A 24241-nucleotide genomic window follows, 5' to 3' on the forward strand; every position below is an offset into this window, starting at 1 on the left:
GTTCCTGCCACTGGATTCTCTGTGTGCCAAGCTTCCAGAGGCGGGAAGCAGTGTGGTGAACTGCAGCCTGGGCTGGAGAGAAGGGTCCAGTTCCTCCTGCCCCAGGGGGCCTGGCTGCTCCCAACAAAGCAGGGAATAACATTAAATATAAATAATTTATACAAAATGGCTCTCGTACAAAAAGCTGTGGGTTGGGGAAGAGGTGCCTGTGGTAGGCTGAGATGACCAGAGAGGCAGGAGAAGGGAAAGATATCTCCCCTCTCTAAGGCAGAGCCCTCCGGCGCCTTGAGGCCTGGACGAGGCCGTGTGGGCAGAGGAGGGCAGGGCTATGCCAGCGGCCCCTCAGGGAGCCAGGGTGGTGAGCAATGTGGTGAATCGCAGGGCTTGTCCCACCAGTTCTGCCACACACCGCGCCATCTCCTGGGCTGCAGGGCCTGACGGATAGCCCAGGGCGGCCCCCTTGACAGCCAGCACGGTGGCCTGCAAGGCTTGGCCCAGCGCTGTACCTACAGCCCCAACCTGGGCTCGCAGAGGGGCAGAGGCTGCCAGTCGGCCCAGGGTGTCCCCAACAAATACCAGGCGGTGTGCAGCCACCACCAGCCGCTTGCCATGGGGCACGAAGAGGCTTGGGGGCTGGTTGGCTTGGCTGCTGGACATCAGGGCTGCCACGGCCACCTGCAGGGCTGAGTAGTGGCTCTGGCACTGCCCCGCGTAGAAGTGCAGGAGTTGCAGGTCTCCAGTGGACAGAACCAGCGGCTCCCCTGGGGACAGGGCCTCCTGAGGGAGAAGGGAGGGTGAGTGGGAACATGGTCATCAGTGCGCTCCCTCCTCCCTCACTGCCCCTCCCTCCTGCCTTCGCTCCCTTTGGCTCTCCCTAAGTGTTCTTAGGGCAGTAATGAAGTGCCTAGACTTGATGTCAGATGGACCCAGATCCGGATAACCTCAAATCTGACCTTAGACAAGTCTCTGAACTTGTTTGGTTCCTTATCTCAAAAACATGGAGTCTGGGCTGGGGATGTTGCTCAGTGATAGAGCGCTTGCTTAGCATGTGTGAGGCCCTGGGTTCAGACCCTGAACCACACAAAGCCCCAGAAACAACAACAAAAACCCAGGGAGTCTAGTACTACATAGTCCAATACAAGCATAATGCAAGTACACGTGCAACTTAAAAATTTTTAGTAGCTACATTAAGAAAAGCAAAAGGAAAGCCAGGTGTGGTGGCACACACTTCTCATCCCAGTACGTGGGGCTGAGACAGGAGAATCACAAGTTCACGACCAACCTCAGCTACTTTTTTTTTTTTTGCGGGTCTGGGGATGGAACCCAGGGGCATTCTACCTCCGAGCTACACCCCCTGCCCTATTTTTTTTATTCTTTATTTTGAAACCGGGTCTCACTGAGTTGCAGAGGGCCTCACTAAGTAGCTGAGGCTGTCTGCGAACCACGATCCTCCAGGTCTCAGCCTCCCGAATGCTGGGATTACAAGGGTGCGCCACCACACCCGGCTCAACCTCAGCTACTTAGTAAGGTACTCTGCAAACTTAGTGAGACCCTGTTTTAAAATAAAGAACAAAAGCTGGGCATGATGGCGCACGCTTGTAATCCCAGTACTTGGGAGGCGGAGACAGGAGAATCACACAGGTTTGAAGCCAGCCTCAGCTACTTAGCGAGGCTCTCAGCAACTTAGTGAGACCCTGTTTCCAAATAAAATATAAAATATTTTATTTTATAAAATATTGGCTATACTGGGAGTATAGCCCGGAGGTAGAAAGCCCCTGGGTTCCATCCCCAGTACCACAAAATAAAATAAAATAAAGAATAAAAAATAGGGTCTGGGGTGTAGCTTAGAGGTAGAATGCCCCTGGGTTCCATCTACATTACTGGAAAAAAAAAAAAAAAGAAAGAAAGAAAAAGCAAAAGGAAATTGGTATATTTTAACTCCAAATATAAAAATATATTATAGTTTCCACATGTAGAATCTGGATTATTGAGTTATTTTCATACTCAGTCTACAAAATCTGGTGCACATCTTACATTTATAGCACATTTCAGTTCAGACTAGCCAGGTGTGAGTACTCAGTAGCCACACGTGGCAATCACACCTGATAGTGGTTCTAGTGTGGCCCTCCAAAGGCTGAGTGAATGTTAACCGAGGCGACGTATCAGAAGGGTCAGCATAGCGCACTGAACACCATAGGCAACATCACCACCCACTGGGACTGTGGTTGATGTTGACGCATGCGGTGTGCCCAGCGCAGGGCCCGGCACTTGTAAATACACAACACATGATTGCTACTGTGTTCATCCATTTCAGACTGGGTTGAGGAAAACACCTCACTTCCCAAGGACAAGAGAGCTTAACTTAATGCGTTGGATCCCCTACTTCTTAGTGGTGGAGCTAGGATTAGGAGCCAGGTCTCTTAGGAACCCAGGAATTCACAGTTGGAAGGAGCCTTAGAAGTCACCGGTCCAGCTCTGACCCATAGCCTAGAAACTCTTTCTGTTCCCCTGGCTGCCGGGCTTTCTGACTCCTCTCCAACACATTCTTTCCCCTCTTTCTGAATTCCTAACATCCTCTTCCAAGTACCAGCACCTTCCTGTGAAATTCTCATTCCTTTCTATTCTGTTCCTGGTTCTTGTAAACTCTCACCCCCATTCTGATCATTTTCCTTCCCCCAAGTCCCAGTCCCTCCTCCCCCAAACCCCTTTTCTAGCACACCCCACCAGGGTTACCTGCTGCTTCGGCAGCCCCCTCTCCAGTTCAGGATCTTCTGGGAAGGCTTTATCCAGAGGCCTAAGTCCCTGAGTCTTATCCATGCCCTGCAGAGGGGATCAGATCTCAGTGCAGGGGTGAGGAAGCAGGGTGGTGGCCTCTGCCCCTCCCCAGTCTCCCTTCCTTTCTGAAGATGCTCCAGCCTGGAGGTCTTAGTCCCTTGACTCCAGGTGTGAGAACTCTCTGGTAGCCAAGGGCTGGGATTAGAGGGGAGTGTGGCACTAGCACATCTGGTGTAGTCAAGTACTGGGGTCTCAGGCTGGAGTGGAGGGCCAGGGGAGAGGGGAGTGGCCTGGGAGGAGCTCACCTTCAGGTGGACATAGTCATACTCCTCAGCCATTGGGATGCCTTCGTACTCATTGTGGGGTCCTGTGGGATCATCCTCCACTTCCCTGCCTTCTGGATCCACCTCGACCTTGGGGCCCCCGTAGCCGGGCAGGCGGGGTGGGGGTGGGGGCAGAGGCCGGTCCTGGATACTGCCCTTTCGGCTTGGGGCAGGAGAGGGAGCTGGGCTGGGCGCCTCCGGGACAGGCAGGGCAGGCAGAGGGCGGCGGGACAGGCTCTCTGCGGAAGGCAGCCTGGGCCTGTGTGAGGGTGGAGGGCTTCTGGCCAGGAGCTGGCCCAGGGTGTCCAGGTCATTGGAGGCTGAGGCTCCTGGGGGCTCTGGAGAAGGGGGTGCTTCGGGCCCCAGCAGGGGCACATCGTAGATGCCCTCATCAGTGTCCCCACTCTCGCCGTTTGCCAGCAGCTCCTCGGGTGCTTCATACAGGTTGAGGAGGGCCGATGCCCGTTTCAGGTTGGAGGGGGCAGCATAGAGGGGCGGCCCTGGTTCCCGGCCTCCTTCCCACTCCACATCTGGCTCCAGCTCTGTGGGTGGCTTTGGGGCCAGAGGCACATCGTAGGGAACTTCATCCTCCCCCGGCGGTTGCGAGGCAACCCGGGCCAGAGCTTGGGGAAAGGAGGCCGGGGAGTCATAGGGGTCACAGGAGGAAGCCCGCAGAGCAGTGGGGGGCACATCGTAGACCTGGAGAGAGGGATCGGTGAGTCACCTTCCGCTCAGCTCAGCCACGGTTCTCCCTGTGTCTCACCCAGTGCACACGTGGACTCTAGCCCTCACCTCTGAGACATCTCCGGGGGCAGATGGCTGGGTCCCATTGCCTCTAGGGATCTTGTAGATGGAGTCAGGGGAGGGCGGGCAGGGTCCAGGACAAGGCCGAGCTGGGGGTGGCACTACATACACCTGAGGGATTCAGATAGGTGGGTGGGTCAGAAGAGCAGGGGGCCAGTGAACCAGGTATGTCAGACTTGAAGGAACTTAGACACCTTCCACCCCTCTGTGCCATAGGGACACTGAGCTCAGACAGGCTTCCAACAGTAGAGGGGGCAAAAAGCTGTGGGCCTGGGTGGGGAGGCTCCAGCTCTCACCTCCTGTTCCTCATTGCTGTTGTGGTCCGGAGCTGGGAACTGCGAGCCAGGCTGGGTGGGGAGCGCTGGGGAGAGGCTGGGCTTGGGCGCTGGGCCGGCGGGAAGGAGCTTCACTCTGTTGGCGGGCACAATGCCCTGCTGGCCGTGCAGAGAGCAGAGACACCAGCCATCCAGGCCACCAGCGCCCTCCCTCTGCAGGACCCGTAGGACGTCCCCTCGGCGGAAGGACAGCTCCTGGGGGGACTCGGCAGTGTTGTCGTACAGTGCCCGGGCCAGCTGGGCCTGGGGGTGAGGTGGGAGTGAGAGGGGTCGGCACACACTTGTCAGGTCACGTCAAAACTCTAGAGCTTTCCATTTTCTTCAGGCTAAAATTCTGACTCCTGACTGGGCCTGGCCTCCCCTGCAGCCTGCGGCGGGTGCTGTCCTCTTCTATTCACCCTTTCTGGGTCGGACCCTTCGCGCCTGCTGTTTCCCTACCCACAATGCCCTTCCTCCGCCTCTGACTGGCCATTTCTCATCCTTTCGTTCTGCCTATCTCCTCCTCCTCAGGACTTCTCTTTCCTCGCACCGACCCCATTCTCTGTGACTGTCTTTACCTATTGTTTCCTCGTAATTCTTTGTATTATGGATTGTCTATTTCGTATTTTTTTAAATTATCGATGAAATCATTTAGTATTTTTTAATTATCTTGTTTCTGGTCCTGTCTGGTGGGAGCACCTCAGTGTTTTCCACCGAGGGCCACGTGCCCAGGTGAGTCACAGAGGCCAAGCGCAGCTGCTACTTCCAGACGTCACGCAAGTCTTTGCACTGATCACCCCGTGTAATTTTCAGACCACCGTATGAGGGAGGAATCATCGTTGTCTCCACTGTGAGCCCGCTGGGAACAAGAACTGCTATATTCCTAGCCCCTGCTTCACCTGGAACTGGCCCTCAAGCCGTATTTGCTGAATGGATTTTTCCCGAAGCACATAAAGAGGCCTTGCTAAGACCTCCCATGGACTCTCCTTTACCTCCCCTCTGTTCCTCAATCATTACCCCTCACATGCTAAAGCTCGGGTGAAGCAGCTGCAGAGACCCTTCATTCTGAGGGACATCAGAAGAAGCCTTATCCAGACAGCACCTGGGCATAAGAAAAAGGAAAACAGAAACCAAAGCAACTGCTTTGTTCTTCCACAGAGCAAATAAGGTTGCATCAGAAGAGGCTGAGGTTACCATGGAGAACCGTGTACATGCTCTAGAGTGTGTACCCAGAGCGGGGCTGGCGGGTACTGAGAACAGACATTCCGCTCTTGTTTCTGGTCCTGTCTGGTGGGGGCACCTCAGCTTTTTCCACCGAGGGCCACGCGCCCAGGTGAGTCACAGAGGCCAAGGGCAGATGCTATTTCCAGACGTCACGCAAGTCTTTGCACTGATCATCCTGTTTAATTCTCAGACAAGCTTATGAGGGAGGAACCATCATTATCTCCATTTTGGAAAGAAAACTGGGGGAGAGAGGTTAGTGCTCTGCCCAGTGGCATTCAGCTAATAAAGCTGATGGAGCCCGATTTGAACTCTAGGCTGTGGGATTTCCCAGCCTACACATTCTCAGTCATTTTGTTCTATTGCCTTTTGACAACTGCAGATGTGTGGGTCTGCTTTTATTTATTTTTAATTGAATTTTATTATTTTTTTGTGGTACTGGGGATTGAACCCAGGGGCATTCTACCTCCAAGTTATACCCCCAGCCCTATTTTTTATTCTTCATTTTGAAACAGGGTCTCGCTAAGTTGTGGAGGGCCACTAAGTAGCTGAGGGTGGCCTCGAACCCGTGACCCTCCTGTCTCAGCCTCCCAAGGACTGGGATTATAAGCCTGCGCCACCCAGCCCGACATGGATCTGCTTTTGAAAAATTCTTACATAGCACTAGAGATGGAGTCAAGAAAGTTCATGATTCAAATGTGAGTTCCTTATCCAATTATTTCCCTTTGCGCTAACCTTTCATAGTACTCTTGTCCCATAATGCCCTTTGGTAGACGCAAGCTTCAACCATTCAAAATGTCAAAGTATGTTGTCAAAAGACACTCTTAACAGGCAGTGGCGGCTCACACAGCAGTGCTAGAGAGCAGCTGGTCAGGTTGCTGTGTGGACTGATCAGTTTGATTTAAAAACAACAACAATGAAAAAAAAAAAAAACCCTCAAGCTAAAGACCTCAGGCAGCCTGCCGCCAGACCATGGAGAGGAGGGTGTCTTGCTTTGTCAGCAGGAGAGTATGTTCCTTTGGGCCATTGTTTTCCCATGGTGAAAGGTTGTCCAGCCCTTTACAGTTAGGTGATTTTTAACCACAAGCCGACTCTTCCTCTTGCCTCATTCCAAACTCATCAAGCTATTTTCTGATTATAGTGTAGCTTCTAAAGGATATTGTCCCCAGATAAAAGATACTGTTATCTGGTTATGCTAGCTAGATACCACAAGTTCCTGGTTGGCTCCACAGTTTCTTCCTAACTGTCAATTATAAATCAGTGCTTTGGATCTATCCGGGTGATTAAAGCAAAGTTCAAGAGGCAGATAGACCTGGGTGTTGAGTAATGGCTCTGTTCTTAGTGGGTGCTGGGTGCCATTGGGCAGGCTGTTTGGCCTTTCTGACCCTCAGTTTCTTTCTTTGTAGAATTCCATGCTTTGGATAGTAATAGTAGTAACCTCACAAGGTTGTTGTGGGAGCTGCATGAGACATCAGAAAGCCACACATAGCTGGGTGTGGTGGTACGTGCCTGGAGTCCTAGCTCCGAGGAAGGCAGCAGGCTCCCTAGAGCTCAAGAGTTGGAGATCAGCCTGGGCAACACAGCGAGGCCCCTCAGCCCCCCCAAACATGACAACGCTTAGTACAGGGCTAGGCGAAGTAAATACGCAATAAATGCTAACATTATTAGGATCCTGTGAATTTGACTAGCATAAATATTGATGTACCCCCCCCCACCCCCCATAAGAAAAACCTATCTCCTGGGACTGCAAAGCTGACAGGTCGTCGGCAGGCTCTTGGGCTGCCAGTTGTGTCTGAGTAGGCGGAGGTACTCTACCACCAGAGGTACTCTCCCCCATTCCCAGCTCTGGGCTGGTGTCTTCTAATCACACAGGCCGAGCAACTGAAAGGAGGTTGGCCTGAGAACCCAAACTGAGCCAGTGCTCCAGGCAAACAGGAAGGTGTTGGTGGCTCTATTTCTCTATCCACTCTTAAAATCCTCCCAGAGTTCCCTTCAGAGGGAGCCAGAAAGCAAGTGGCAGCCAGGCTGTCCCTAAGAATTCCAGGCAGGGGGCAGAGGAGGCAGAAAGACCCAACTGCCAGGATTCAGACTACGGGGTGCTGCGGGACAGAAAGCGGAGAGGCGGGGCCGCGGAGGGCTCCTCCCACTGTTAGGTTTGAATTCCATCCAATGGGGCCCAACCTCTGGGCCTTGCTGTCATACAAACCCGAGCTCGAGCTGCAGACAGCATGAGTGATGACGGGTGTGGCTGCCCCTGTCCCCTCCGAGGGCCCAGCTGACTTGTGAGGGGATGGCTGGCTTAGGGGGGGGTGGTGGCAGTGGGCCACTGCTCTCTGAGCGGTCTCCTCCCACTGTCCCATCATGCCAGCTGTCTCCTCCCTTTGTCCCCAGTCCCCGGAAAGTGGCCTGAGGCAGGCTGACATCACCTCCCCTCCTCCCTCTCCCTGCCTGACCACTCCGCTTTGCTCCGTGTGCCCCCTTCCCTCCCTGCCTCTAAAGATGAGCCTCCTGGGCCTCTCATTTCCCTTGGGCAACTTGGTCCTTTCAGCCTCCCAATCACAAGCCCCTGCCAAGCACCAGTGGCCATTTGTTCCCGCCCAGAAAAAGAGCAGATAGGACTGGGGCTGCCCTTGCCCCCTCCCCTCCGCTCAGCAGCAACCTCCAGAAAGAAAGACTGGGGAGGGGGAGCGGGGGAGGGGCCATCGTCGACCCGGGGAGAGCAGTGAGAGGGAGAAAGGGGGCGAAAGTGAGAGACACAGCCTCCTGGAGAAGAAAGGGACCCGGGAGAGACAAAGAGAGGGCAGGAGTGCGGCGGGAGCGCGGGCCGCGGGGGCTCCCGCCTGGGCCTCCTCTCCCTGGCCGACTCACCGACGTGGCGATGGCCATGGCCTTGGCCTCCAGCGCCGCCTGCTTCAGGCCAGGCTCGGTCTCACCGCGCTGACTTCAGCGGTGGCCGCCCCACACCATGGTTCGCAGCCTCCCGGCGAGGAGGCTACCCTGGGCTGTGCTCTTGGGTAGTGGCCTCCACCAAGGTTGGGAGGAGAAAGAAAACCCACAAAACGTCCCAAATGGGAGGCAGCTTGGCCGGGCAGGAGGAGGAGGAGCGGGCGGCGGGGCGTCGCTGCAGGACGGCGTCCAAGGGGCGCTCCGCAGGGGCCGGGGGCGCGGGCGGCCAGGCCCGCAGCGCTGCGTCCGCGGACGGCTGGGCCGACGGCTCGAGAGGCCGGGCGCGCTCGACGCCTCTGCGGCCCGCGGAGCCCCGAGGGCTGGGAGAAGCCGCCGGGACGGTTCGGCTGGACGAGCGGGTTTGGGGCCAGCCCTCCCCACCGCGGCCGCGCCCAGCAGCGGGCTGCAGTCGTGGCTGCCGCCGGGAGGGCCGGGAGGGGCCCTCCAGAGACCCGCCGAGCGGGCACGCGAGGCGAGGCCGGGCGGGCGCCGAGGCCCCAGGGCGCCGCCCGACCCTCCGAGCCCCCGGGGCGCCCCGCCCGCGCGGGGACACCTGGAGGAGGCGGGACGGCGCGCCCAGGTGGCTGGGAACCAGAGAAAGGCCGCACGCGAAGAGAAGACGGCGGGGCGCAGGGGACGGGGTCCTGTGGGCTCGCCGGGGGCAGGGGTGGGGGCCCGGAGGCTACGGGGGTCGCGCGTGGCCCCGGCTCACCCTTCCCTCCCCTTTCCGGGGTCCCGGCTCCCTTCCTTTCTCCTCCCCTCGGGCCCTCTCCTCTCCCGCGCTGGGCTCAGTCCTGGGGATCTAGAGAAAGGAGGGAGGGGGAAAGGGAGGGGAAGGGAAGGGGCGGTGGAGAAAAGGGGCAGATCCTTCCAAAAGCGGGTGTTGAGTTTCAGCTCGGGACCCTCGGGCCAAGCCAAGCGGGCAGCCGGGCCCCTCGCTCCGGAGTCTTCTTCCTCTGGACCTCGCGGCAGACCTCGGGGTGGTCTGGTCCTCTCCCTCCCGGGAGCAGCCCTCTCCCCGCCACGCCCCCGCTCTCCCCCGCCAGCCCCGCGCCTCTCTCTGGCTCCCTTTCATTAGCCCCACATCTGTCTGGTCCGTGGGAGGGAGCGCGCTCCTTCCGCCTTGCCGGGCTCCTTGGCGGAGCCTCTCTGGTCCTGGGGCTCCACTGCAGGGGTGGCAGGGCGAGCCGGGCCACCCTTGCGAGGCACAGGCGGGGAGTGTGGCGCTGGGCATGGATTCCGGCCCTGGTGAGAGAACTTGCAGCGCCTGCCCCAGCTCTGCAGGCGGCCCGTCGGCAGCCTCTGGCCTCCTCTGCCAGTCTGGGCCTGTCACCCTTCCTCAGCCTGCCTGGCTCTTGCTGCTTGAGGAGCTGATTGAGGACCGTCCAGTTCTGCAAAAGGGCAGAACTCGTTCACAGGGACTGTGATCTAGCTCCCAAGAGTTCCGGAGAAGGCTGGGCTCTTGGCCTCCTATCATGGCCCTGCCCACCTTCCTCCAGACACCCCTCTTCCCTGGATCTTTCTCTGGCGGCACACATCAGAGCCTCTCAGAGGTGAAGAAAGCCTGACTTGGACCATTTCTGAAGTTCCTGGTATTCAGGAAGCAAGATGCTAAACAGAGTTAAAAAGTTGTAGTACATTTTCAGTGTTTTCATTTAACAAATTAACACTTCAAACACATAAAATAGACAGTGACTCTAGGCATAACCTCATCTGGAGATAACATCAGAAGTCTAATTGAAGGCCCTTGGTGAACCCGAGTCTTGAGACTGCTCCCCCACCCCATACTGCAGGCTTACACATGCAGCCATTCCCAAGGACAGCGTGGGGAGGGCACCTGTCCCAGCCCCTTCCTGGCTCTATTTCTTGGACACCCATGAAGAATCCTCTGCAGAGGAGGGAGGTGGAGCCTACGGCATGGTTAGTAAGAGATTCTGGAGTGAACATGGGGCTGAAGGGATTGGCTGTGGGCTTGGCTGTCAGTGATGGAGGACAGACCCAGGCATGGAACTGGGAATCTGGAACAGACTGAGACTCCATTAGGATATAAAAGGATTTGTAAATTTCCAGATGCACCTGAAGGGAGAGTTTCCTCATCCCAGCTCCATTCCGGTTAGAGGTGGTACTAAGGAAGATTTTCTATCCTCCAGGCCCCAGTCCCGGGTCCACCGAAATGCAGTCGCTGGGGAGTGACTGGGTATGAGCTCTGGCCAGAGTCTGCCAAGGAAAATGGCTGCCAAGGTGGAGGCGGGCAGTATGCCCTGTCCCCAAAGATGAGTGCTCTGCCCAGCCCAAAGAAGTAGATGGAGGCTGCAAGAAGTTAAGCAGAAAGAAAGCGGCTAGGACAGGCAAGAGGGTGGCCTGGGAGATGGGCAGTGGGTCTCAGTGTCGGGGGCATAGCTGGCTGATAAGAGTGCAAACCAGCAGGAAAAAAGAGAATACACTTCTGCAGTGCCCAGGCACGAGTCACTCACTCTTTCCCGGGACTGAATTCTGTCTATTGGCTGTGTGACCTTGGCCAAGGTCTAGAGCATCTCTGAGTCTCAGCTGCAATAGTAACTTTGCAATAGTAACTTTGGTGAGGAGTGAACACTTGGAAAGGGCCTATTCTTCCATGCTTTTCCTCTTTACCTTGGCTCTTCTCTAACTATACTCTGATGAAAGCCAAAAGGGTATTTTTGCTGACAGAAAGAGGAGCCTTTCCCATGTCCTTATTGAATAGTTGAAAATAGAGTTAGCGGGTTTAGGAGGGAGGTAAAACCACCAACTGGGTTATTAGAGACCACTGTTTTATTAGGCCCCAACCCTAGTACCCTCTGGAGAGTCAGCCGGCTGTGGGGGAAGGGACCGATAGGCCACATGTCTGGAGAGTTGTGCTTAGTCCTGATAGGCCGGCTGAGTCACATGGCGGCGGATCGGAGGCACCGCTGTTTTATAGGCATGCCGATTCTCTCGTGACATCCCGAGTCTCGCGATGTTTGGAATCTCGAGGCACCTGGAGTCTCGTGATATCTCTGGTTCTGGCTTCCGGGGTTCCACTTCCTGTTCCGCTGTGAGATCATGAGGGGGAGGGGCCCAACTTATCATCCCGGCCTTTTGGTGATAATTGGGCGAAGACCGAGTCTTAAGCTACTTCCTGCTGTCAGGGGGCGTCGTAGGGGGAGAGGTTGGGTCCTCCAGAAGTGGGCAGGTGAGAGTATGGCTGCAGTGGGAATCGGAGGTTACCCTGGACAGCTTGGTAATGTGCGTTCGAGGAGACTTTAACAGACGAGGTGCTATTAAAAGAAAAGGCAAATTGTGAGAGCAGGTCTCAGGTTGGGCAGGAGCCCACCAGCTATTGGCCCTTACCCGGAAGGAAAGGAGCCCAGAAGCTGCTGGCCGTTGGAGCCCTTCGAGATATGAGGTAGATTGTAGAGGGAACAAAGATGTCTGTAACTGGTTACTTATGGCTGGCCTGGCATCTGGAGAGGGAGAGCATCATACTCTGCAAACAAGTGGACCTTCTAAAATAAAAACATTAAAGAGAATTACACCAAGAAAAATGAAGCTTACTGGCCCCAAAACTGTACAAGAGAATTTGTCATGAGGCTGTTGTTGCAGAGCCCTTTTTAGACTTGGCCTGAGCTTCAGGCAGAGCAATTTTGTCCTGTAAAAGAGGGCCTGTAATATGTGGGGAGGAGAGCTTGTCGCCAATCCCCTGTACCGAGATTGGAAAAGGAAAACTAAGACCTGAAAAGATGGAAAAACTGAGCAGGCAACCAAAACGGAGACTGGCTTACCCACTACCTGGAGAGTTACCCTGGCCTGGCAAGGAGGATGGAGGTTGAGGGATCCAGGAGCCATCAGTCTTCGGCCAGGCTGAGTAGGGCCAGCGGCGGGGCCTGGTCTGGAAAGGTGGCCCCCCTGTGTTGAGGTACCTGGGGCTCACCCTTTTCCAAGGGCACTGTTCCATTGGCCCTCTTGGCCACATGCCAGGCACAGTCTGATTGGTGGGCGTGGCCTTGCCCCACTTGGGCAGGTTCCTGGAGGTAGTTGTCCTTGCTGTCCTCCACCCCTAGGTGGCGCTCCAGAGGGCTGAGCCACCACCGCCAGCCGCAGGGCAGCTACCAGGGATTTGCCTTTTGGCAAAGTCGGAGTGTACACTCCATCTCCATCTGTTCCTCTCTGGAATTAAAACTTTAAGTGCCATGTTAACCAAATCTCAGATAGGAGTTTGAGGATTGTCTTCAGCCTTACTTAATTTTTTGAAAAGCCTCCTGAGTTGGTTCCTTAAGGGAGGAAGGCAGGGGGAACAGAGCGGTTTAGAGTGGGAGGCTGTCCTGGGATAGGATGGTGACCAGGGTGGTGAGGAGAGAACCTGTAAATCAGTGTCTGCAGAAAGCAGCACCTACAAGCCAGCCCGGTCAGACTCTGGCATCCACGTATCGCCACAAAATGTGGAATCTGCCTGTGACTCAGCAAAAGTGCAGGCTGGCGCAGGCCAAGGTGGCAACTGCATAACGTCACATGATTGCGACTGTGTAATGTCACAAGATGGCGACCAAGATGGTGACTGGGACATCACCTGGCAGTGACTACTCGCCATCACAAAATGGCAGTTGATGAGGGAGAGCATTTGGATGGATGGAATGCAGGGGGAAAAAAACCTGGACATAAAGACTTGAGACCATTTACTAGACCGCTTACAAAAGTTCTTAACTGTTCTTGGGCCACCGTAACCCACTTCCCAACTTGTATCAAGGCCACCACACTCAGGGCATCTGCTAGGTTGATTTCTTTTCTTTCTTTTTTTTTTTTTTTTGTGGTACTGAGGGTGGAACCCAGAGGCTTTCTATCTCCGGGCTATACTCCCAGACCTTTTTTTTTTTTTTTTTTGGAAACAGGGTCTTGCTAAGTTGCTGAGAGCCTCTGAGGCTGGCTTCGAACCTGTGCGATCCTCCTGTCTCAGCCTCCCAAGCACGGGGATTACAAGCGTGCACCACCACGCCCGGCTCCATCTGCTAGTTTAAAGGTTCAACTTCCCATAATTGGTTTGTGGGTGAAAATGAAGAACAGGAAACAGGCGTCCCCATTTTCCTGATTCATCATTTGGAAACGGGGGTTAAGAGATTGGGAAGGACGTCTCCATCCCTTCTCAAACCAGAGGATGACCTGGTCATCCGGAGGGTGGTCCCAGTGGACTGGGGGACAATGGGTCATCAAGAGCTTGGATTTCAGGGTCCTAGTGGACCGGAAGACCCAAGTCCAGAACCCCACTAACCAAGGGAAGTGGAGGCAGCTTACTGGAGTGAAGTGTTGCCGGCCAGCGCTGGCTGCGACAGAAGCGCTGAGAAGCTGCTGGGGGTGCGGTGAAGCTGGGGTGGCGCCGGTGCCTGTGCCTGGCGTGGGCAGCACTGGCAACTGGCGTGGGCGGAATCAAACGGTGGCGCACGAGCGGTGGCATGAAAACAAAATGGCTTCCAGGCACATGGCAGACGCTGAGGCTGGGCCCCGAGGAGCACCGCCAGTGAGTCTGGCTTGGGGTGGGTGGAACGGAGCCGCAGCAGCAGCTAGTGGAGCTACGCCTGCAAGTCAAGCCTGGCGCGGGTGGCTGTAGTGGACGCCGAGGCCGGGCCGTGCACCAGAGGTTCGGTGGTGCTTGTGGGAGGTCCAAGCAGCTGGAGGAGGTCCTGGCTCGCGCATGCGGTCGGCGGGCTGAGCAGGCGCCAGCGGCCGCGGGGCATGCACCCCCAAGGAGCCTGGCTCAGGGCGGGTGCAACTGGCAGCCTGGTGGCCGGCAGAGCCTGCACACCGCAGTGGTGGTGGCAGTGGCGGTGGGAGCAGTGCCTGCAAGCGAAGCGCCGGCATGGGATCTCGCAGTCGAGCTGCTGGTGGGTTGGAAAGTCCGGGGCTCAAAAAGAGAAAAGAGAAAAAAAAAGGGGGGGGGAACCAAAAGTCCTCCTGGGGTCAGCACCAGAATGTTAGGTTGAAAATAGAGTTAGGGGGTTTAGGAGGGAGGTAAAAACACCAACTGGGTTATCAGAGACCACTGTTTTATTATGCCCCAACCCTAGTACCCTCCAGAGAGTCAGCCAGCCGTGGGGGAAGAGACTGATGGGCCACACATCTGGAGAGTTGTGCTTAGTCCTGATTGGCCGGCTGAGTCATGTGGCGGATTGGAGGCACCGCTGTTTTATAGGCATGCCGATTCTCTCGTGACATCCTGAGTCTCGCGATGTTTGGAGTCTCGAGGCACCTGGAGTCTTGCGATATCTCTGCTTCTGGCTTCTGGGGTTCCACTTCCTGTTCCGCTGTGAGATCATATGGGGGAGGGACCCAACTTATCACTTATACCCTTTTCTCTGGCCTCTCTTTTGCAAATAGAGGTTTAAGGTGATTCACCCTTGAGGGTACTTGGCTCCTGGTGCCGTTGGAGAAAACCCAGTCTGGGGAGGTGGTTGAGACCTTGGAGCCCCTGGTTTCTTGTACATAAAGGACAATGATCAGGGAGATAATAATGGAACCAAGACTATCAGCTTGTTGTATTAAGAGAATCCTGAGAATAGTGTCTGGGCCAAGATGTAGAAATGTTAGATAAAAGCAACTTTTATTGTTGTTTGCACCCTGTGAGGGCTCCAGAATATCGAGGACCTCGTGTCTGCCCTTGAGAATTCATACCCCAAGCTGGGATATGTCTCAGCCTCCCAGTGGGACTTCGGAGGAGTACAACTTGGGTCACGAGGGCTCTGACCTCCTCAGTGACAAATCCATTGGCGGAGTCATAAATTGATGGCATTATGGGGGGTGGAAGCTGCAGGAGGGGGCCTGGCTGTAGGCAGTGGGTGTGCAGGTGTGCTCTGAAGGACGTACCTTGTCCCTGGCCCCTTGCTTGCTCTCTCTGCTTCCTGGACACCATGAGGTTTTTCTGTGCCATGCCCTTCCACACAATGTTCTGCCTCATCACAGGCCCAAAGCAATGGAGCCGTGGACTGAACCCACTGAAATCATGAGCCCAAATAAATCTTTCCTCCTTTAAGTCATTTTTCTCGGGCATCTTGTCACAGCAATGACAAACTGACAAGGTCCCTAGGGCATACTCAGTGTTGTCCTACAGTCCTGGCTGCCTGTGTTCCTTCATCCACTCACCACGTAGGTACCAGATGCTAAAGGTGTTCTAAACGGTAGGGATGCTGAGGAAGATGAGCCAGACAAGGTCCCTGCCTCACGAAGCTTACCTATGAGAAGACATGATAAACAAGCAAGCAAGAGAATTTCTGATGATAATAGGAAGTGCTGTGAAGAAAATGAAATAGCCTTATAAGGTAGGGGTTTACTGAAGGTGTGGGGGCAGGGAGAGGAGAGGGCAGCTCTCAGAAAACCAGGGAGGGCTTTCTGGGGGGTGTAATACTTCCCACAATGACAGAAAGGGTCTTGCAGAAGGGTGGTCTAGGCAGAAGGAGCAGGACATGCAGAGTCCTAGTGGTAGGAAAGGGTTTGGCACATCTGATAAATAGAAAGGTCTGTGTAGAGGGAAAACAAGAGATGGAGGGGAAGTGGGATGAGATGGGGAAGAGGAGGGCAGACACCAGGCCACAGGCTACAGTGGAGCATCTGAGATTCATTTGAAAAGGTGTTAACTGGATTCAAGCATGATCTATGTAATATGACTTTCTTTTTTGGGGGAAAGTATTAGAAATTGCACTCAGAGATATTTTACCTTGGACTCAGAGGTATTTTACCTCTAAGCTATACCCCCAATCCCTTTCTTTTTGTGTGTGTGTGTGTGGTACTGGGGATGGAACCTAGGGGTATTCTACCTCCAAGCTACACCCCCAGACCTATTTTTTTATCCTTTATGTTGAAACAAGGTCTCACTGAGTTGCAAAGAGCCTCACTAAGTAGCTGAGGCTGTTCACAAACTGCAATCTTCCTGTCTCAGCCTCCCATATGCTGGGATTACAAGTGTGTGCCACCACGCCTAACTTTTCATTTTTAATTTGATACAGGTTCTCACTAAGTCACTGACAGTCGCACTAAATTGCAAAGGCTGACCTCAAACCTGCAATCCTCCTGTCTCAGTCTCCCAAGTCCTGGGTTTACAGGTGTGTGCCATCATGCCCGGCTGGAATAAGAATGCTATTTTTTTTTTTTTGTACTGAGGAATAAACCCAAGGTTTATTCTACCGCTTAGCTACACCCCAGCTGCACTAGGGACTAAGCCTTCCACACAGACGCCTCTGGGGACATCCCAGATCCAAAGGATAGCAGTCTTCCTTGGAGAGGCACCATCCCTGGGTTGGGGATAGTGGGTTGGGCTCTTTGTTCCTCAAATTCTGCTTTTCCATGCATCTTCTAGGCCAAACTAAGTTTTTCTTGAAGGCAGATTCCTGAGCCCTAAACACTTTTGTAACTAAAGGTGATATTAAAAATGACTAGCAGGAGCTGGGCGTGGTGGCGCACACTTGTAATCCCCGCTCTTGGGAGGCTGAGACAGAAGGATCGCTCAGGTTCAAAGCCAGCCTCAGCTACTTAGTGAGGCTCTCAGCAACTTAGTGAGACCCTGTTTCCAAATAAAGTATAAAATATGTCTGGTAATATAGCCCAGAGGTAGAAAAGCCCCTGAGTTCCATCCTCAGTACCACAAAAATAAATAAAGAATAAAAAATAGGGCTGGGGTGTAGCTCGGAGGTAGAATGCCCCTGGGTTCCATCTCCAGTACAAAAACAAAACAAAACAAAAAAAAACCCCAAAAAACTAGCAACCAGCACTATTACTGTCTACCAATCAGAACACAGAAATGATATTCTAAAGGCCTCCATCTCATCTATGTTAGGCATTCACCCTTCAAAGTTATTGGATCATAGGGAGGTGTGTTAAGGGCGGGGAGTCCTCAGACTGAGGGTAGCATCTACTTACTAACAGGTGCAAAATATTTCAATATTTATTTACGTTTTTATTTATGAGACAGGGCTCTGCTATGTTACCCAGGTCGGCCTTGAGATCACAGTTGTCCCGCCTCAGCCTCCTGCGTAGCTGGGATTACGGGCATGTGCCGCCATGCCTGCTGCATTTCAACATTTCAGTCACCAGTGTCCCAGCCTCACATAAAGTGAGTGCCGAAGCACTTCATTGACCCTGCTGAGTCCACCCCCCTGCCCCCTGCCCTCCTCCTTGAGCCAAACGCACCCTTCTGCAAAAGAGGGAAGAGCAGAGAAGGGCCCCAAATCAAGAGCTGGTCAGAGCTGGCTGAGACCTGGAGGCAGCAGGCGAGGACTTGAATATCCTTTTGAGAAGGGCCAGGACAGCCACAGTCTAACTCCCTGCAGGCCCGGGAGCCTTCCTGAGCCAGGGGTGGGTAGTAAATTCCCTCACATCTTCCCTGCCCTTTCCTGGTAGGTGCTGACCTCTTTTCCACAAGCATAGTGGTAGAAATCCCAGCAAACTCTCTTTGGCTGCTAGCTCGGGCCAGGCAGGTGGGGCGTGTTAGAAGGTTAGTCTTGATGTCAGGTGCGGGTGGGTTTTCCTTTGCTCCCGCCCCTAAGACTCTCCCCTTTGCCACCTCCATATACCCACACCCCAGAGGATTCCCTGGAAGCTGAAGTGACTCAGGGATTCCAAAACTAGTCACCCCAGGAGGAAACCCTCTGGAAAATGTTTCTCACTGCAGGGAGTCACCCTAAAGAGTCCCACAAAGCTGCTACCGAGATAAGGACCCTGGCTGAGCAAACGGGGTGGGGTAGGGGCATGTGGCTCAGAGAGGAGTTTCTTGGGTCAAGTGGGGCTAACATCGGATGGGAGAAGCCAGCCCTGGGGAATATTTTGTGCCTGGAGGAGCCTCCATCTGGCTTCTAGGGGTTTCCTCTGCTCTGAGGTGCAGAAAGATATCCCAAAGACCTCTCCTGAAGGTCAGTGTCCCCACTAACCCAGGCTGAGTGCTTTCTGCAAGTGAAATGAACGGCTGGGGTCACTCTCAGCCCCTCTGCACACCTCCTCCTGTGTGAGGGGGTGACTGGGAGATGTGGGCCAAGGTCAGACTCCAGTTTTGCTCAGCCCGAAGGTTCTTATTGTTTTGGGGAGACTCATAGGAATCCAGCTCTTCTGATCTGAGGCAGCACTACCCCTCGCCCTCTAAGAGCCTTTTTTTTTTTTTTTTTAATAGTACTGAGGATTGAACCCAGGGGCATTCTACCTATGAGCTACAACCTCAGCCCTTTTAATTTAATTTAACTTATTTATTTTGAAGCAGAGTCTCACTAAGTTTCTGAGGATCTCTTTAAGTTTCTGAGGCTGGCCTTTTTTTTTTTTTTTTTTTTTTTTTAATCTGTGATTCTCCTGTCTCAACTTCCCAAGTACTGAGCTTTCAAGAAGAAGCCACCATGCCCAGCCCTAAGATCCTGTTTTGGGGTCGGGGGCAGCTAGAAACACCAGAGGTAGCTTTGAGGCCATGCACCAGAGCAAAGGCTGGGGAGCAGGAAGTTGGAGCAGGGGATCCCAGCCAGAGGGCCGACCGCCTACATGGGCAGGAATGCCCTGGGGCCTTGGGAGGTACAGGTGAGCCCCGTCCAACCCAGGTGAGTAGGAAAACATTTGCTGTGAGGGTTCCCCATCCATCTGCAGCCAGCTGAGGTTCCATGCCCGGAACTCAGATTCAAAGTTTGTCAGGGCTGGCATGGAAAACCAGCTCAGCCTCTTTCTAACCATGTGACCTTGGATAAGTTACTCACATCCGTTGGGGCTCAGTCTCCTCATCTGTAATATGGGGATAACAGTTTTCATGTTATGGTTTTATTGCTGGGATAAAATAAGCTGATGCATGTCCAGGGCTTAGCACTGGGAGCGAGGCCAGCCCTAGAGAAGAGGGAGAGGAGGTCTGGGAGCACGGGGCGAGGGTGGGCAGTGGGCCTGGGCCGATGATATGCCTGGCCTCACTGCTCTTCCTAAGTGCCTCTATTGTCCCAGCCACCACAGGTTTTTCCTAAGCGCGCCTCCCTGCAATTTCGGGCCCCCAAGACTCACCAGAGCAGCTTCTCCCAGTTCTCCAGAATGCCCTCTGACAGGGACCTTTCCCGTGGGGCTGCTGTGCCCTACAGCGTTTGAAGGATTCCCTCTCACTCCACAGTTAGCTATTCCCAGTCCCTTTGTTTATTTCCTGAGTCCCTGGTTACTACAGGAGTATTTTCTGAGGGAAAGCACATGCAAATAAGGCAGCTTTAGTCTAGAGACCATGTCTGTGTATCGGTGTTTTGGGGTGGGGTTGTCAATGGCCGAATAAAGAGAAAAGCCCGTGGGGTGGGAGGCATGGGCTCTGGCCTGCTTTCTGCACACCCCCCTCCCCACAGGCAGGACTCTGCTCCTGTGTTTTTGGGGTCAGCCTTTCTGGAGTACATGGACCCCCTCTGGCCACAGTGCCTCATGCTGCTGGGGCACGGGGTGGGCTTCCCACGGGGCCCGAGAGTGGTGCCTAGCCCTCCCACGAGCTGGTCTCCAGGGCCCGGTGAGTGGGGTGAGACCTCCTCTTGGGTCATAGGTGAGGTTGTTACCGCGCTCTCCCTCCTCTTCCCTGCCCGCCTTCACATCTGTGCAACAGCCGCCCACAGCTCCTTCCATTGGCTTTGCCCATCTAGCCAACATTCAGTTCTGTGGGGGTGAGGCCTGTATCCCTATCTCAAGGACGAGGCCAGGGAAAGTGTGGCTATGGGATGTAGGCTGGGACTGGAGAGGGCGAGGGGAGGCTGCGGAGCAGGTCACAGACCATGGGGGAGAGGTCATAGGTGATGGGGTCATGAAAGACTGGAAAGGGTCAGAGAACAAAAAGGGATGGGGTCAAAGGAGACCGAGCAGAATGAAAGTGTCCACTCATTGCAGGTGGTCAGGAACATCTAGAAAGAAAGAGAAGAGTAGAGATCAGCTGCTATGTGGGGGAGCAGAAGTTAGGGAGATGAGGTCTCTGGAAGGGAGATCAGATAATATCCCCTAATTGGGGGTAGCCAACCAACCAGGGAAATTCTCATAATGCCAGTTAGCAAGGACACTTAACAGCAGAACACCACTGCTTTGCTCCCGTGCCCAGGCAGGAGTAAGGAGCAGGGTTGACTCAATCAGCTGCCAGGCCGGTGATGATGTCATCCCAGCTTCCATGAGAGGGGCACCTTAAACAGCTGCTGGAAATGCTTTCAGGTTGTTTTGCTTTTGTTTTGCTTTCTAATCTCAAGTCACTCCCTCCAAATGATAGTGGAAATAAATTTGAATAAACAAAACAGGTTTGCTGAAAATAAAACCAGGACTCCTAAACCGCTCCAGCCAGCCTGCTTCCAGAAGGCCTGACAGTCGGTCGGGACAGCACCTGCGGCGGAGTGAGCAGCACCAGGCAGCATGTATCAGGTGAGCACGGAGGCTGGCAGAGGACCAGCTGAGAGGGCGAGCAGTGGAGGCGCGGCTGAGGGCGGCAGGGCAGGGCTCCCAGGTTTGGGATCTCAGAGAGCAGCGGGGCCACGGGAGCTGGGGAGAAAGTGGCCAGCCATGGGGGCAGTTCCCTCACGGGTCTTTCCCTACAGGTGGTCGCATTCTTGGCAATGGTCATAGGAACCCACACTCTTAGTGTTCGGTTCCAGAGGCCCAGCTGTGGCCACAGCAGTGACCAGAAGCCTTTTGAGGAGTGGCTGAAGGGGACCCCTGTACTCATGTCCCCCCCGGAGCCTGCTAGCCCTACCCAGCACCAAAACTCCTGCACGGCCATGGAAGACGGACCCCTCAACCAGAGGGCCATCTCCCCCTGGAGTTACGAGTGAGTGCCTGCACGTTCTTCCCCCTGTGTGCCAGGAATGTGTGAGGAAGCAGGGGAGGTCCGCCCAGTCCTAGCCCACTTTCCCCTTTGGATTTCAGAGGCTACAAAGTCTCAGGAGGCCCACAGTCCTAGATTTGACTCCTACCTGTGACTCCCACTGGGTGGCTTTGGGCCAATAAATCCCAAATTATTTTATTTGGATTTTTTTCATCTATAAAAGCGATTATACCCTGTAGGCTCATGTGCAAAAAAAAAAAAAAAAAAAAAAAAAGAAATGACCTGTGTAAAATCTGTGCTTGAATCAGGCATGGTGATGCATGCCTACAATCCCAGCTCCTAGGGAGGCTGAGGCAGGAGAATCACACGTTCAAGGCCAGCCTCAGCAACTTAGCAAGATCCTGTTTTTAAAAAAATGCACCAGGGTGTAACTCAGTGGTAAAGCACCTCTGAGTTCAATCCCCAGTACTCCCCCAAAAATAAAATGGAAAAAACCCCTAAAACTATGTTGCTTCTCTACTTTTTTTTGTCCCTAAAAAGGGACAAAATGATGTTTTCCTAACTAAAATATCAGGGAATATAATATGTTACAGGCATGAAGTACCCCGGTACCGAATGCTGCTGCCCTGAGCCATAAATGGGTTAAAGTATACTAAGATAGTGAAACTCTCAACTCTTGGGGAGCAGCCTGGTGGCTGGAGCCCCAGGCTGTTTATCTTTGACTATGATCATGGCTATCTTATTCTTTCACTCGGTGTGCCACACAAATATTAGAATTCTCTACTTGTGCCATGAGGTGGCAGATATTAGGAAGCACTGAAATAGGGACAGAGCAGCAAAATCTTAAAAGTTAGGGCCTCAGGGATCCCAAGCAGAATTCTTTTGTCTTTGTGTTCTCACCAAGGGTCTTTGCTCTCACTCCCCAGAAATTTGTTTCTGCTTAGTATTGCTTTGGGAATGGATGACGCTCAGTAGGGTAGGGCGGGAGTCACTTTTAACTGAGATTAGATCTGAGACCCTAACTCATAATTCTTTGGGTAGTGTCAGAAGGTTGGTTGGTCCTGGGTCAAATCTGAGGGAGTGGGAGTCTCTTAGGGTAGGCTGACCAACTGGGGCTCAGACCCCTGGTTGTGAAGCTGTGAATCCCGAGAAGCTGGCTTTCCCCAAGCGTGTTGTATGCAGCCCTCATCCCACAAGAGGCTCCTCAGAAAAAAGTGAGGATGTCAAGCGTGGGAAAGGCTACTCCAGTCCCTACTCCTTGGAGATCCACTGTGCCCTCCATACACTAAAGCCTGCAGAAAAGAAACCGTTGAACTCAGTATTTCCCAAACTCACTTGACCTCAGCACCTCTTCTGGAAGGATTTTGTTAGGGAACCTTTTGAGAAATGCTGCAATAGTCAAACCCCAGTTTGTCAAGACTTGCCTATACGGGAAACAGTCTTACAATCTGGTTTAGGGTTGAGGGGTTGAGGGGGTGGGTGTCTTGCTAAACTATTTGGAATATCTACTTTTCTGTAATTTTCAAGGTTTTTTTTGGGGGGGAGTAGGTAAAGAAACCTTCCCATGTACCCTTTCACACACACACACACACACGCACACACGTTCATGCCCTGGAAGGATGTGCAGGAAATGGCCTCTGGGGAGTGGGACTGGTGGAGAGAGATTGTTGGTCTTCAATTTTTATTTTATACTCAGCTGTCAGAACAGTATTTACTTTTTTTTTGTGGTACTGGGGGTGGAACCCAGAGGCTTTTCTACTTCTGGGCTACACTCCCAGACCTATTTTTATACTTTATTTGGAAACAGGGTCTCACTAAGTTGCTGAGAGCCTCACTAAGTAGCTGAGGCTGGCTTTGAACCTGTGTGATCTTCCTGTCTCAGCCTCCCAAGTGCTGGAATTACAAGTGTGCGCCACCACGCCCGGCTCAGAACAGTATTTACTTTTGCAATATTAGGAATGAAAAAAACCCCAAAATGAGCTGGCACAGTGGTGCATGCCTGTAATCCTAGTACTTGGGAGGCTGAGACAGGAGGATTGTAGGTTCAAGGTCAGCTTGAGGAACTTAACAAAACCCCGTTTCAAAATAAAAAAAATATAAAGGGGTGGGAGGTGCAGCTTGGAGGTAGAATGCCCTTGGGTTCAATCTCTAGTACCAAACAAAAACAAAAACAGAAAATGTCATAAGTTCACAAAGAAACCTCATGCGAGAGCGAGAGCTCCGCGTACCTAACAGATGGAGGCAGAGCAGGTCTGGTGGAGGGGGAGGCCAGAGTGCACTCACTTTCTCCTGTCTCTCTCAGGACCCTGGAAACAGGTGGAGGGCCACTCTTTGTCTCCTCCTCTCACTTATAGAAGATAAATCCCAGAGATGAGTGACTTGTTCAAGGGTACATAGCAAGCGGGCACCAGAACGGAGACAGAGGCCAAGCCCCCACTGTGCCATTTCCCTCTTCCAGCATCCCCATCCCGCCCGTCCCTCCCCACTTCTGGCCTGTCCCTTCAGTGCCTGACCAGTGCCATCCCCACAGGTTGGACAGGGACTTGAACCGGTTCCCACAGGACCTGTATCATGCCCGTTGCCTGTGCCAGCACTGCGTCAGCCTTCAGACAGGCTCCAACATGGACCTCCTGGGCAACTCAGAGCTGCTGTACCACAACCAGACCGTCTTCTACCGGCGGCCGTGCCACAGCGAGCAGGGTGGCCAGAGTCGCTACTGTCTGGAGAGCAGGCTCTACCGCGTCTCGTTGGCTTGCGTATGTGTGCGGCCCCGCATGATGGCCTAGTGGTGCCTGGCGCCTGCCTGAGGCCAGTCCCTTGCTGGTAAAACTGAAGCTGGATGTGTGACCACCTTGCCGTGGTGGGCCAGGGCACCCACGGGTTTGGTGCTGGGGAAGCACCACCTGCAGCAGTAGGAGCCTGGGACAGGATGGGGGGCTCAGGGAGGAACCCACACTTCGGCACGTTTTGAAAGCACTTTCAAAGCACATTGGACCTTGTGACCGCTGGAACCTGGTGTCCCGGCATTCCCTCTCAGGAATGGTCTTCAAGCTCCGCCCAGGTCTGGAGGCCACGCTCCTGTCTTCCTCTCTTCCCGC

The 24241-nt window shown here is 53.8% G+C and overlaps 2 protein-coding genes across 5 annotated transcripts; one reads left to right on the forward strand and one right to left on the reverse strand.

The window, feature by feature from the left end:
- Positions 1-342: 342 nt before the first annotated feature.
- On the reverse strand, positions 343-8530 carry EFS (embryonal Fyn-associated substrate; the record flags this gene model as incomplete). 4 transcript variants are annotated; one of them, XM_080707728.1, is made up of 6 exons in its annotated part: positions 343-777; positions 2734-2820; positions 3081-3797; positions 3891-4013; positions 4199-4480; positions 8306-8530. In XM_080707728.1, the coding sequence occupies 6 exons, from the start codon at positions 8321-8323 to the stop codon at positions 343-345; spliced, it is 1662 nt and encodes a 553-aa protein (XP_080563854.1). The 4 variants fall into 4 exon arrangements, with proteins under 4 accessions (XP_080563854.1, XP_080563855.1, XP_080563852.1 ...); XM_080707729.1 differs by lacking the exon at positions 4199-4480 and having other exon boundaries at positions 3081-3452; positions 3681-3797; positions 8306-8323; XM_080707726.1 differs by lacking the exon at positions 4199-4480 and having other exon boundaries at positions 8306-8323.
- A 10347-nt stretch (positions 8531-18877) lies between these two features.
- Positions 18878-23929, forward strand: IL25 (interleukin 25; the record flags this gene model as incomplete). The annotated part of the gene is made up of 6 exons (XM_080707101.1): positions 18878-18933; positions 19702-19792; positions 19890-20007; positions 20681-20743; positions 20840-21146; positions 23674-23929. 6 exons carry the CDS (start codon positions 18878-18880, stop codon positions 23927-23929), a joined length of 891 nt encoding a protein of 296 aa, XP_080563227.1.
- Between the last annotated feature and the right edge of the window lie 312 nt (positions 23930-24241).

Source organism: Muscardinus avellanarius (genome assembly GCF_963383645.1).
Source record: "Muscardinus avellanarius genome assembly, chromosome: 12".
Classification (NCBI taxonomy): Eukaryota; Metazoa; Chordata; class Mammalia; order Rodentia; family Gliridae; genus Muscardinus; species Muscardinus avellanarius.